Source organism: Galeopterus variegatus, unplaced genomic scaffold, assembly GCF_000696425.1.
Source record: "Galeopterus variegatus unplaced genomic scaffold, G_variegatus-3.0.2 Scaffold8554, whole genome shotgun sequence".
Taxonomy (NCBI): Eukaryota; Metazoa; Chordata; class Mammalia; order Dermoptera; family Cynocephalidae; genus Galeopterus; species Galeopterus variegatus.
Genome location: NW_007734665.1, coordinates 938 through 14,526, shown reverse-complemented (window position 1 = coordinate 14,526; position 13,589 = coordinate 938). Strand labels below are relative to the sequence as shown.

The 13,589-nt window shown below is 38.4% G+C and overlaps 1 protein-coding gene across 1 annotated transcript in view; it reads right to left on the bottom strand.

Moving 5' to 3' along the window:
* Positions 1 to 7,761, bottom strand: part of LOC103608553 (vacuolar protein sorting-associated protein 13B-like) — a 63,129-nt gene extending 55,368 nt beyond the window's left edge. Inside the window, 2 exon segments of the mRNA XM_008592975.1 lie at positions 7,079 to 7,254; positions 7,687 to 7,761. Coding sequence (XP_008591197.1) covers positions 7,079 to 7,225 — 147 coding nt within the window. The 5' untranslated portion in view covers positions 7,226 to 7,254; positions 7,687 to 7,761.
* Between the last annotated feature and the right edge of the window lie 5,828 nt (positions 7,762 to 13,589).

The following is a 13,589-nucleotide window of genomic DNA, read 5'->3' as shown; positions in this document are numbered from 1 at the left end:
GCGATCCGTTGCCGGTCACGAAAAAAGACAAAAAGAAAAAAAAAAAAAAACCACACTGAGATACCATCTGACCCCACTTAGGATGGCTAATATCCAAAAGACTGTGAATGATAAATGCTGGCAAGGTTGCGGACAAGAAGGAACTCTCATACGTTGCTCGTGGGACTGCAAAATGGTGCAGCCTGTATGGAAAATGGTATGGAGGTTCCTCAAACAATTGCAGATAGATCTACCATATGACCCAGCCATCCCACTGCTGGGAATATACCCAGACGAATGGAAATTATCAGGTCAAAGGTATATCAGTTTTCCAGTGTTCATTGCAGCACTCTTTACAATAGCTAGGAGTTGGAACCAGCCCAAATGTCCATCTTCAGATGAGTGGATATGGAAAATGTGGTATATCTACACAATGGAATACTACTCTGCTATAAAAAGGAATGAAATACTGCCATTTGCAACAACATGGATGGACCTAGAGAGAATTATATTAAGTGAAACATATCAGGCACAGAAAGAGAAATATATGTTCTCACTTATTTGTGGGAGCTAAAAATAAATAAATAAATAAATACACAAGCAACCTGGGGTGGGGGAAGAAGACACAACAATTACAATTCCTTGAAGTTGATAGACAAGCAAACAGAAAGGAGATTGTTGGGAGGGAGGGGAGAGAGAGAGGAGGGAGAAAATAAATACACAAGCAACCTGGGGTGGGGGAAGAAGACACAACAATTACAATTCCTTGAAGTTGATAGACAAGCAAACAGAAAGGAGATTGTTGGGAGGGAGGGGAGAGAGAGAGGAGGGAGAGAGGTTTCGGTAATGGGCCACAATAATCAACCACATTGTATATTGACAAAGTAAAATAAAATAAAATAAATAAATCTCAAATGAATAACCTACCCTTCCACCTTGAGAGTGGAAAGAGAAAAACAAATTCAACCCACAACAAGCAAAAAGTACCACAATACCAAAAAAGGTGGGGAAAGAGGGAGGGTATATGCAGTTAAATTATTGTAAGATAGTTCAGGAAATGGTAAAATGTAGTAATTTATGGTGGACTCTAATCAGATGTGCATTTTGTAATCCTTAGGGTAAGCAACTGAAATAATAAAGTTTAAAAGTATATAATTAAGAAGACTTTAAAGCAAGAATATTTCTAATGAATGACATTTCAGAATGACTTTTTTAAAGTATATTAAAAAATGAGATATCTCAATACTAGATTTGTATACATTTAATAACTGTAAGATATTAAAGTAAAAGCTGACAACCCTAAGATAGAGAAGTAAACAAATCCACAATCACAGCTTGAGAAAGTAACATACCTCTCCTAGTGATTGATAGAATAAGCAGACAATGAAAATCCATATGGATTTCAAAGACTTAAATAACTCTATTAACTAATTCGAAATAACTGACATTTATAGAACACTACAGCAACAACTGAAGAATATACTTTTTTTAAATCAATTGCACATAGAATATTTACAAAAACAGACCATAAAGTGAGTCATAAATTTTAATGGATTGGAATCATACAATGTCCTGACCACAGTGGAATTAAATTATATATCAATAACAGAAAAATAAGCAACAAATCCCCAAATGTTTGGAAATTAAGCAATATACTTGCAAATAACCCATGGATCAAAGAAATCAAAATGAAAATTACAAAATTTTTGAAATGAATGGAAAGACAACATATAAAATTCTGTGTGACAGAGCTAAATATATGGTTAGAGAAATTTACAGCATTGAATGTACATATTTGAGTAGAAAAAGAAAAAAACAAAACAAACAAAAACAAAATGACCTAAGTTTTCATCTCATGAAGCTAGAAAAAAGATAATCAAATTCAAAAAGAGCGGAAGAAAAGAAATAATAAAAATAAGAATAAAAATAAATGGTAAAGAAAGGAGAAGTATACTACAAAAAAATAGAAATAGAAGTTTATTCTTTGAAAATATTAATAAAATTTGTAAGACCCTAGCAATACTAATGAAGAAAATACAAATTACCAGTATCAAAAATAAAAAGGAGACATCACTACAGATCCCACGGATACTCTTTTTTAAACAGGCAACTTTAAAATAAACAACAATAACAAACAACTTTATATCTTTAAATATGACAATTTAGAGCAGGGGCAGGCAAACTTTTTCAGTAAAGAGTAAGAGAGTAAATGTTTTAGGCTTTTGCAAGTCATCCAGTCTCTGTCCCAGCTACTGAACTCTTCCATTTTAGTGCAAAAGCAGTCACAGACACTAGGTAAACCAATGAGGATAGCTGTGTTCCCATAAAACCTTATTTTCAAAAGTAGGCTCAGGCCACAATTTGCTGATCCTTGATTTTCAAGAAATGAAGGAATTTGTTGAAAAACACAACTCACCAAAACTAACAAAGGAAAAATAAAAGTCTAAAAGATCCTATATCTCTTAAAGAAATGAAGTTAGTCATTTACGACTTTCCAACATGATGCAGATGATTTCATGCTTAATTTTTCCTAACATTAAAAAACTAAGAATGTTAAAGATCTCATACTTCCTGATTTCAAAACTCACTACAAAGCCAAAAACAAAAATAGTAATGAAAACAGTGTGATACTAACATAAAGGCAGACATATGGACCAATGGAATAGTATTGACAGCCCAGAAATAAACCCTCACATCTAAGACCAAATGATCTTCAACAAGGGTGCCAAGACCATTCAATGAGGAAAGAACAGTTTTCAACAAATGGAGATGGAAAAATTGAATATCCACATGCAAAAAATAAATAAGTTTGGACCCTTACCTATACCATATACAAAAATTAACTCAAAATAGATGAAAGACCTAAATGTTAGAGCTAAAAATTAGATAAAAACATAAAAGAAAAGCTTCATGACACTAGACTTGGCAATGGTTTCTTGGATATGACACCAAAAACCCAGGCAACAAAATTAAAAATAGCTAAGTTGGACTTCATCAAAATTTACCACTTTTGTGCATCAAAGGACACTATCAACAGAGTAAAAGGCAACCCACAGAATGGGAGACAATATTGCAGAGCATGTATCTGATAACAGATTGATATCCACAATATATAAGGAACTCCTACAACTCAACAACAACAAAACAAACAACCTGATTCAAAAATGGGCAAAGAACTTAAATAAACATTTCTCCAAAGACATAGAAATGGCCAATAAGTTCATGAGAAGATGTTCAACACCACTAATCACCAGGGAAATGCAAATTAAAACGAGATATCATTTCACATTAGGATCACTATAATCAAAAAAACAGAAAATAACAAGTATTGACAAGGATATTGAACCCTTGTGCATTGCTGGTAGAAATGTAAAACAGTACAGTCACTGTGGAAAATAGTATTTTTGATTCCTCAAAAAATAAAACATAGAATTATCATATGATCCAGCAATTCTACTTCTGGGTATATACCCAAATGAATTGAAAGCAAGGTCTCAAAGAGATGTTTGTATGCTTATGTTCAGAGCAGCATTGTTCACAATAGTTAAAAGATGGAAGCAACCCAAGTGTCCATTAATGGATGAATGGATAAACAAAATGTGGTATGTACATACAATGGAATATTATTCAGCCTTAAAAATGAAGGAAATTCTGACACATGCTACAACATGGATGAATTTTGAAGACAACATGCTAAGTGAAATAAGCCAGTCACCAAAGGATAAATATTGAGTGATTCCACTTATAATGAGATACCTAGAGGAGTCAAATTCATATAGATGAAGTAGAATGGTGGTAGCCAGGAGCTGGGAGAAGGGGAGAATAGGGAGTTAGTGCTTAATGGGTACTGAATTTCAGTATGGGAAGATGAAAAAGTTCTGGAGAAGGATGGTGGTGATGGTTGCACAACAATGTGAATGTAATTGATGCCACAGAACTGTACACTTAAAAATGGTTAAAATGGTATGTTATATATATTTGACCACAAAAAAAGGAAAAAAATAGGAACACCAATCTTATATAAACTCTTCCAGAGATTATAAAATGAGGGAATACTTCACAAGTAATTTAATGAGGCCAACATAACTATGACAATCAAAACCTAGTAAGGACATCACAAGAAAGGAAAAATCACAGGCTGGTATAACTCATAAGCAACACAACTAAACAAAATTTAACAAATCAAATCCAACAGTATGTAAAAAGGATACTACATAATAACAAACTGGGATTTATTCCAGGAAAGCAAGGTTATCTTTACATTTGAGAGACTCAATTAATGTAATTCACCATATTAACAAAAGAGAAAATCAGATATCAACTCATTAAATGTAATATTTGATGAAATTTCAATACCCATTCATGATTCAAAAAACTCACTGGAAAAGCAGGAATAAAAGAGAATTTCTTTAATCCAATAAAATGGTATTTACAGCTAACAATATACTTAACGGTAAAATATTGAACACTTTCCCACTGAAGTTGGGAACAAAAAAAGAATGTCTATTCTCACAACCTCTACTCCACATTGTATAAGAGGTCCTAGCCAGTGCAATAATGAAAGAAAAAGGAATAAAAGGTAAAAGCATTGAATAGAAAGATGTAAAACCATCATTATTTGCAGATGACATACTTATGTACATAGACAATCCAAATGAACCTACCAAAAAGTGTTAGGTTAAGTTAGAAAGGCCACTGGATGGAAGGTCAATATACTAAAGTCAAATGTATTTCTACATACTGGTAACAAATTATTAAAAAATGGAATTTTTTTTTAAATAATGCTATTTATAAAACCTCTCTGAAAACTCCAAAATGTTGCTGAGAGAAATTTAAAGGCCTAAAACTATGGAAAGCAATGCCTGTACATGAATTGAAAAACTCAATACTATGTCAACTCACTATGTTAATATGTTAATTCCTTCCAAGTTAATCTATAGATTCAATGTAATCCCAATGAAAATGCCAATGGGTTTCCTCTTTTTGTGGGTAAATAATTCTAAAATTTACAAGATGATATTAAAATGTATATGTAAATACAAAAAAACCTAGGATAGTTATGACAATTTGAAAGGAAAAAAGGAGTAAATACAAATTACACTGAGATATCAAGATTTATCATAAAAGCCACAGTAAAAGTTAGTGTGGAGTGACACAAGAATAGAGAAATAGAATAAAGGTGAATAGAATAAAGAGTTCAGAAACAAATCCACACACATATGGCAAACTGATTTACAGCAAAAGCTTACTGTCATTGAGCAGGAAAAGAATGGTTCAATAGATGGCATGGATCAACTAAATAACAATGGAAACAAAAATGAATCTTAACCTCTATTACACATATGCAGGAAAATTAATTGGAGACGAGTCACAGAATACAATAAAGTTCAAAAAAGAAAACCTAAGAGAACATCTTCATGGCCCTGAAGTATGCAAAGATTTCTTAAATGAGACACGAAAATCCCTAACCATAAAGAAAAAGATTGATAAAATGGACCTTGACAAAATTATGAACTTCTGTTCATCAAGACAACTTTAAGAGAAAAAAAGACGAGCTACAAACTGAAAGAAGATATTTCAAAACATATCTGGCAAAGGATTCATTTCAAAATATATAAAGAACTTCTATACATCAATAAGAAAAAGACAGAAAACCCAATGCTTTAAAAAAAAATGCAAAAGACTTAAGAGACTTTTACAAAGAGGATATCTAAATGAACAATAAGCACATGAAAATGTGCTCAACATCATTAGTCATTAGTGAAATGCAAATTAAAATTACAATAATATATCACTACACACTCACTAGAAAAGCTAAAACTGAAATAACAAACATACCAAAGTTGTAGCAAAATGTCCATCAGTAGAATAGGTAAGTAAGTTGTGGAATCTTTATAAAATGCAATAATACTATAAGGCAATATAAAGAACAAACTACTAGTCGTCAACAACATGAGCTAATCTTAGCCATAACGTTGAATGAAAGAAGCCAGACACAAATGATTACAATTCATTTGAGGTTCAAGGTAAAACTTATCTATGTTAATAGAAATCAGATTAGCAGTCACTTCTTTTAGGGGTGGGGAGTACTGATTACAAAAGGGCACAGAGGAGATTTTGGGGGAATATTCTACTGGAAATATTCTACTTGATGTGGAGAGTAGATACACAGGTGTACATATGTTTAAAAATTGAGCTGTTATACTTAGGATTTGTGCTCATTAAGAAAAAAATAAAAGGAAAATATTAAGACAGTCAACTTACCTGGGGAGAGGATGGAGAGGGAGCCAAGAGTATTATTTCTTAGAGTTAACTCTAGATTATTCAATAATACAGGAGGCAGTGGAATATAACTAAAAATTATTGATAATTGTCATGACCAGATTTAAGCCTTCCTGATCTCCTAAAAAAGCTGTTTATCTTTGATTTTTCTGAGCTTCCACAGATATTTTGCATCCTCAAGCCTAACAGGATTGCCTGGCATATATTATTAATAAATAAATTAATGAATATGTGAACTTTGAAGTTACAGTTCATTTGTATCAGACCATTCCTATGTTAAAAGAAACTAAAAAGAAGCGATTAATAAAGAAGTTTCCAACTCTACTGCCATTCTCAATGTCTCTACTTAATACTCCTGAGGATGCTATGGGTAATGTGTCATCTTTCCTACTGAGAGAGACAGAACTTTCCCCCAACATCTGACCTTGTTGTCTTTCAGACCCTTTCACTGCCCAAAAGGGAGAATGGAAATGTAATATTTTCCAGCTTCATACAAAATTTTGACAATGTGAATCTGCATGTTCAGTAAGGCTTGAGAATTAAGTAATTGAACAATTCTGAAATTCTGAAACAAGAACAATGAAATTGTTTTCCTGTCAGTTAGAGCAACTTTGGGGAACCCTGTTCTAATAAACCATCACTAGGAACGAACCTTTAAAAAAATTCTGTAAAACAAGGTCTGTAGTTTCAGGGTAGCCCAAAATACGTGAAGCAGAAAAAGTGACGTTTTATAGCATAAAATCAAAGCGCAGGAAACAACGGATTAAATCTAAACAGGCTGAAAATGTGTCCAGTCAATGACAACTACACAGCTTACCTGTTCCAATACATCCAACTTTAACTCGAGCTTGCTGAGAACCACGTCTCCACCCCATAGTGAAAGCTGTAGATCCGACGGCTTTAAGTTCTTGATGTAGCGATTCACATAGCTCATTAAAATTGGAGTTACATATGACTCCAGCATCTTTTTAGATGAGGAGTCAAAGTTAGAAGCTGAAAGAGGTAAAGACAGAAACGTTAGAAGTAATTGAGTCGGCGGTGCAGAGAAGAAAAAAACATTTCTCAGGAGAGTATGGAGGCCAAAAAGCAGCAGTCTCCACCAAAGCGGCAGCTCCTTTCCTCCCAGAAGCAAAGAAAACTCAAGCGGACTCCCAGCTCCAGCTGCGACTCCATCACTCGCACAGCTCCCCTCGCCGAGGGGTGGAAGAGGTGGCGACCTGAAGAGAGCGGGTCCCCTGGAGTGGGAGAATGAAGTGAGGCGAGCTACCCTTCGGCCGCTGCAGCCCTTCACCAGCCCAGCCACCCAGCTCTGGGAGGCCTTCGCCTCCCAGAACCCAGCCGGACTTACCACCATAGAAGCAGAGCTAGAGCCAGGTCCCCTCCCGCTACTGCTACCCCCGCACTCCACCCTGCGTAGACACTCACGCGGAAGAGTACTGAGGCGTCCCCTCCACCTCCCGGTACCTGGCACCCGCCCCGACCGCGGCGCAGCTCCTATGCCGCGCCACTTCCGGGTGTGTCTCACTTGGTGCTCAAAACAAACTGTCCCTTCACCGCCACCACTCCAGTCCTCAGCCAGGCCGTATTTCTCAGGCTGGAGAAGCTACTCAGTGCCTCATGGAGGCGAACTCTTGCGCTCGGGTAGCCTGCGCCCCGGCTCCGACCCGGATAGTGGTTAAGACAAAGCGCTAGGAAGTAGCGGGAGAAGGGGGCGGACCGGTAAAGAGGTGACACCCGAGATCCGGAAGTGGCGCTAAGAGGAGAGGATGGTTGCGGGAGGTGGGGCCGCAACGCCAGCGGCGGTTCCCGAAGTGGAGGTCAGGCCTGGGCGGGGAAGCACGGAGGGCTGCAGGTCCGATACGGACGAAGAAACGGATCCTCGTACTTAAAGCCCTGAAAAAAAAGAGGTTATTGATTCTCTTGGGAAATGGAAGGACTGGGAAGAGGAACTTGGGTTCAGTGGGAAGGACAGAAGCAGTAAGGAAGGAGGGCAGATTTAAATCTAGATCCGAGGTTTATTTGCTGAAGGGAGGATGGATGTGGGAAGAGAATTGAAGGGATTAGGTAGTACAACTTCGGAGGATGCATTTTGACCAAATGTGCAGAAAAGCTGTCGAGTTCTGTTACTTCCACGATGCAGTGGTAATGTATTCCTTAGTTTGCTGATTCAGGCGGAGCAGGAATGGTCAAAGAGAAGATTGCGGAGAAGTCTGCTATGGGACTTCAGAAAAGCCGCGGGAATATCAAAATAAAGAAGGAAACGAGAGTCCTAGAAACAAAGTGAAAATAACTAATAAGGAATGACTTCAGAGTTTTAAGGGTCAATGTTGGCTTTAATGACTGTAGTGAATGTATAAAATATTACCTTTTCTTGTAATAGCTTGCAAACTGACTGTCAAGAAACAAACACTTAACTAGGAGAATATACATTGGGCTTAAAAGAATAGCATGGGATGTACTGCCTAATTTTGGACCAGCTTTTCTTCTTTTTGGTAACTTCTAAAGAAAACACCAACTACTGCATTTTGAAAGTAGACTTTCATTATAAGTTTATTAAATACCCACCCATGCCTAAAACTCTTTCCTGTGAGCCAAAAATGTGATATCTTGAAAGAGCTTTAGTAACTGCAGTAGAAAAGAGCCATAAAGTGAGGATGCCAAGGTGTTTAGCTTTATTTTGTTAATGAAAATAATGAACTAAAGTTCACAAAAAAAGCAGCAACTAATGCTAATTCGGAGTAGATATTCCCTCAAAAAACGCCTTGATGAGTAAGTCTTAATGTGGGTGTTATGAAAACCTGCTAAATTAGCCAAATAAGTAACTTTTTAGTTATCTGCTAAAAGAAAACTTGAAAAGCAAACAGGTTGGAGTCATGACTGAGAGATTTTAATATAAAGAAAATCGTTCCACTAATTATGTAGAAGCTCTATTGGTCTGCAACAGGAGCCCAAGGTCTTGTTATTTTTCTAGAGAAAGAGAAAAGGCCTACTTTTATTGTGGTCAATCTAGTAAATAAAAACACTGTATTAAGATAAGTTAGCCATATATTTAAAATAAATAGTAGATATGTGACTAAGACGTTTAAACAAAATAATAAATACTCATACATGGAAAAGTAAACATTTTTTGTTCTAGTATGCCACTTTTCTCTTGGAGACAACAAAAAATTGCCCAATCCCTGGCTTAGAACAGTTACCTGGGTGCTGTTTTTGGTTTAAGTATCAAAAATTAGTAGTCTTGAATCTGTGTTCCACTGTGTCCTATTCTGTAAGCAGTCAAGATAAATCTAATTCATTTTCACTGTTTAATTGTTCATGTTTTTTTAATGTCAAATGGACAGCCTTTCCCAAATCTCTTAGGCCTTTTTATTGTAAGACAAAATCTTCCCCCACAAATATTTAAGTCTTCTCAAGAAGACTTTGAGGCAGGTTCATTATATAGGTAATAGTTCTGCAGAGGCAGGCCTTCTTCTTGATCTTAGCAGAAATCCTTCAAGTTTCTCACCATTAAGTATGTTATTAGCTCTAGTTTTGTTGTAGATGTTCTTTAGCAAACTGAGGAAGATCCCCTCTATTGCTAGCTTCCTGAGAGTTTTCATCATGAATGGATGTTAGATTTTCCCAAATGCTTTTTCTTCATCTGTTGATATGATCGTGTGATTTTTCTTCTTTAGCCTGTTGATGTGATGGATTACACTGATTGATTTTGAATGTTGAACCAGCCTTGCATACCTGGGATAAATCCCATTTGGTTGTGGTATATAATTCTTTTTGTACATTGTTGGATTTGATTTGCTAATGTTTTGTTTTTCAAAAACCTGATTTTCTAATATTTTGTTGAGGATTTTTGCATTTGTGTTCATGAGAGATATTGGTCTGTAGTTTTCTTGTAATGTCTATATCTGGTTTTGGTATTACAGTAATGCTAGCCACATAGAATGAATTAAGAAATATCCCTTGGGCCGGCCCGGTGGCGCACTGGAGAGTGCGCCACTTGGGAGCGCGGCGGCGCTCCCGCCCAGGGTTCGGATCCCATGTGGAGACCGGTTCCCGCTCACTGGCTGAGCGTGGTGCGGGCGCAACACCGTTACCAGTCAGTAAAAAAAAGACAAAAAGGAAAAAAAAAAAAGTATCCCCTCTGCTTCTGTCCTCTGGAAGAGATTGTAGAGAACTGGTATAATTTCTTCCTTAAATGTTTGGTATTAAGGCGGGCCCGTGGCTCACTCGGTAGAGTGCGGTGCTGATAACACCAAGGCCACAGGTTCGGATCCTATATACGGATGGCCGGTTTGCTCACTGGCTGAGCGTGGTGCTGACAACACCAAGCCAAGGGTTGAGATCCCCTTACCGGTCATCTTTTTTAAAAAAAAAAAAAATGTTTGGTATTATTCACCAGTGAACCCATCTGGGCCTCGTATCTGCTGTTTTGGAAGGTTAGTAATTATTAATTCAATTTCTTCATTTCTGTTACAGTGGTTTTGATCTCTAGCATTTCTTTTGCATTCTTTCTTAGAATTTCTATTATCCAGCTCTGCTTACATTATCCAGCTATTCTTGCATGTTGTCTACCTCTTCCATTAAAGTCCTTAGAATATTAATCACTTTTTTAAAATTCCTGGTCTGATAATTCCAACATTCTTGCCATATCTAACTCTGGTTCTGATGCTTATTTAGCCTCTACAAAATGTATTTTTTTGCTTCTTAGTATGACTTGTAATTTTTTGTTGAATGGTGGACATGATGTACTGGGTAAAAGGAACTTCAGTAAATAGGCCTTTCATAATGTGGTGGTAAGTCATCGGGGTGAAGGAAGCATTCTGTAGTCTTATGATTAGGTCTCAGTCTTTTAGTAAGCCTGTGCCCCTGGACTGTGAACTTCACCAGTGCTTCTCCATCCCTTCTTTGCTCACCCCCCCTTCCCCCCACCTCAAGTCAGTCAGTTGACAGAATGACTAGAATGGACTAGAGTTGGGTATTCCTTTCTACCATGTGGAAAGCGAGAACCAGCTAGAGTTGGGTATTTCCCTTCCCCCATCAGTGGGCTCTGATGGTGATGATGATAATAAACCAGCAGGTTAGGTTCTGGTAAAATAGTTTCTCCTGAGGGCAGACCTTGTTAAAAAAGAACAGAATGCTCTGGCATATTTCCAAATGGTTCCTTTCCTGTCCACCTGCTGGAAACGCATTGGGAATTTTCTCCCACATTCACTGAAAGGACCTGGTAGAGATCTCTTCACATGTTATACCTTGTTACATTTATAACAAGATATATGGCAAGGTAAAGAAGCTCAGACATAGAAAGGTTAAGTGAATTATCCATGGTCACAGCTAATTAACCCAAGTCTTCTGACTTCAAGTCTCCCATTTCTCCCCTTTTAAGAAGGAAAAAAAGAAATAGAAAAAAAACAGTAATTACTACAATCAATAGAATGTCAAGTTTTTCTAGATTTAGTTATACACATTAAGAAGCTATACAAAGAGGATTCTGATGAAGATGCTGGAATAGACAGTACTCAGTGTCACCCTCTCCCACAATCAGCCAATTTACAACGATTAAAAAGCAACAACTGCCAAGCCGGGACTGCTAGAGCTCAGGGGAAAAGGAGTAGATACCTACAGAGTTCATGAAAGCAAGAGAAGCTACGATGAGAGAAAGGAGGAACTGCTCTGACCGTTTCAAGCCCTGGCCATTTCAAGGCTGGCCCTAGTGAGCAGAGTAAGAGCTGGCAAAAGCCACTGCCATGCCCTTCATATGAGGTTGCTGGGAGACTACAGGGGAGAAGAGGGCCTTGGTGGCCCCCAGGCCAGCAAGACTACTAACAGGGTTCCCTGTTAGGAATGAGAGGTCACAGACACTGAAAAAAGGAGCCACTCAAAAGCCTTGAGTCATTGCAAGGGACCAGCACATGACCTGTCCCCTGGAAAGTGTTTGGAGTGTGTGGAGTGGGAGAGACTGACCAACTGGGGGAACACTGGGGCATAGCATGGACAACTAATCTGCCCCCCAATCAGCACAGGCCCACTCAGTGGAGACTGGTCAGGAATATAGAACTGCAGGGGGTGCAGTTTGCAGAAAAGACTCAAGCCCAGACCAGAGTTTCCACACAACCCCAGTGTACTGGACCTCACAAGACCCAGAAGTGCTTATAAGGTCAACAATTAAAACCTGAGCTGCACAAAAAGCCTTCCCCAGGGAATCAGCAGCAAAGCAGTAATTTAGCTCAACCACAGGGCTCAAGTGCTGGTCCCCACAGGAAGTTCCCCTATTTTAGAAGTAAGCAAAGGACTACAAATTTGTTCCATTGCAGAGTTTAAGTGGTGGGGGTAGCTAATTATCCAACACAGAACTGAAAGAAAACAAAAAACCCACAGATCAGAGACAAAGTTTATATTAACCAGTAAAAGTCTAACACCACCAAAAAACATCTATAATACCTAGAAGGACCAGAAGCCCTCCGGGCTTCCAAGCCTCAACCACACACCCCTGATGTCTGCATCCAGCCTAGTGAGGGCCAGCAAGCCACCGCCAGAAGTGCTTCAGGCTCCGGGCCGGCCCGGTGACTGCTACAGTGCGCCGCTTGGGAAGCGCGGCAGCGCTCCCGCCGAGGGTTCGGATCCCACATACAGACCGGCCACTCACTGGCTGAGCGAGGTGCGGGAGCAACACCGAGGGTTGCGATCCCGTAGCCGGTCCCGGTCCGGTACGGGCGCGACACTGAGGGTTGTGATCCGTTGCCGGTCACGAAAAAAGACAAAAAGGAAAAAAAAAAAAAAAACCAAAAAAAAAAAAGAAGTGCTTCAGGATCCCAAGCCAGGGTAGGGGATTTCTGAGGGCCTTAGCCACGCCTTCCTGACATTTGCATCCAGCCTAGCAATGACCACCAGGCCACTGCAGGAAGCGCCCCAGGCTCCCCAGCCGGGAGGGGGGGGGAGGACCTCAGCCATACCCCACAATGTCTGCATCCAGCCCAGCCATGAACAAGCAGCTGCAGGAAGCCCCCTGAGGTCCCCTGCCAGAATGAGAGAGGTGCCATAGGCCTCGACCATGTTCCCCCTCCCTCCTTCCTCTTTCTCCCACCCTTCCCCTCTTCTCTCTCCCCCTCCTCCCCAACTGCTCCATCTTAGAATGTAAAAATATAAGAATAAACAATAAATAAAAGTAAATTTTAAAAAAAGAAGCTGTACAAAGCACTACTGACTAGTTTCCTAAAGAATTATATCACATAAAGGTTTTTTTTTTATTTTTTGAGCTTACAAGAGTCTCATTTTATTTTTTTTTTTCATTTCTTTATTTTATTTTTATTTCTTTTTTTTTAATTTTATTTTGT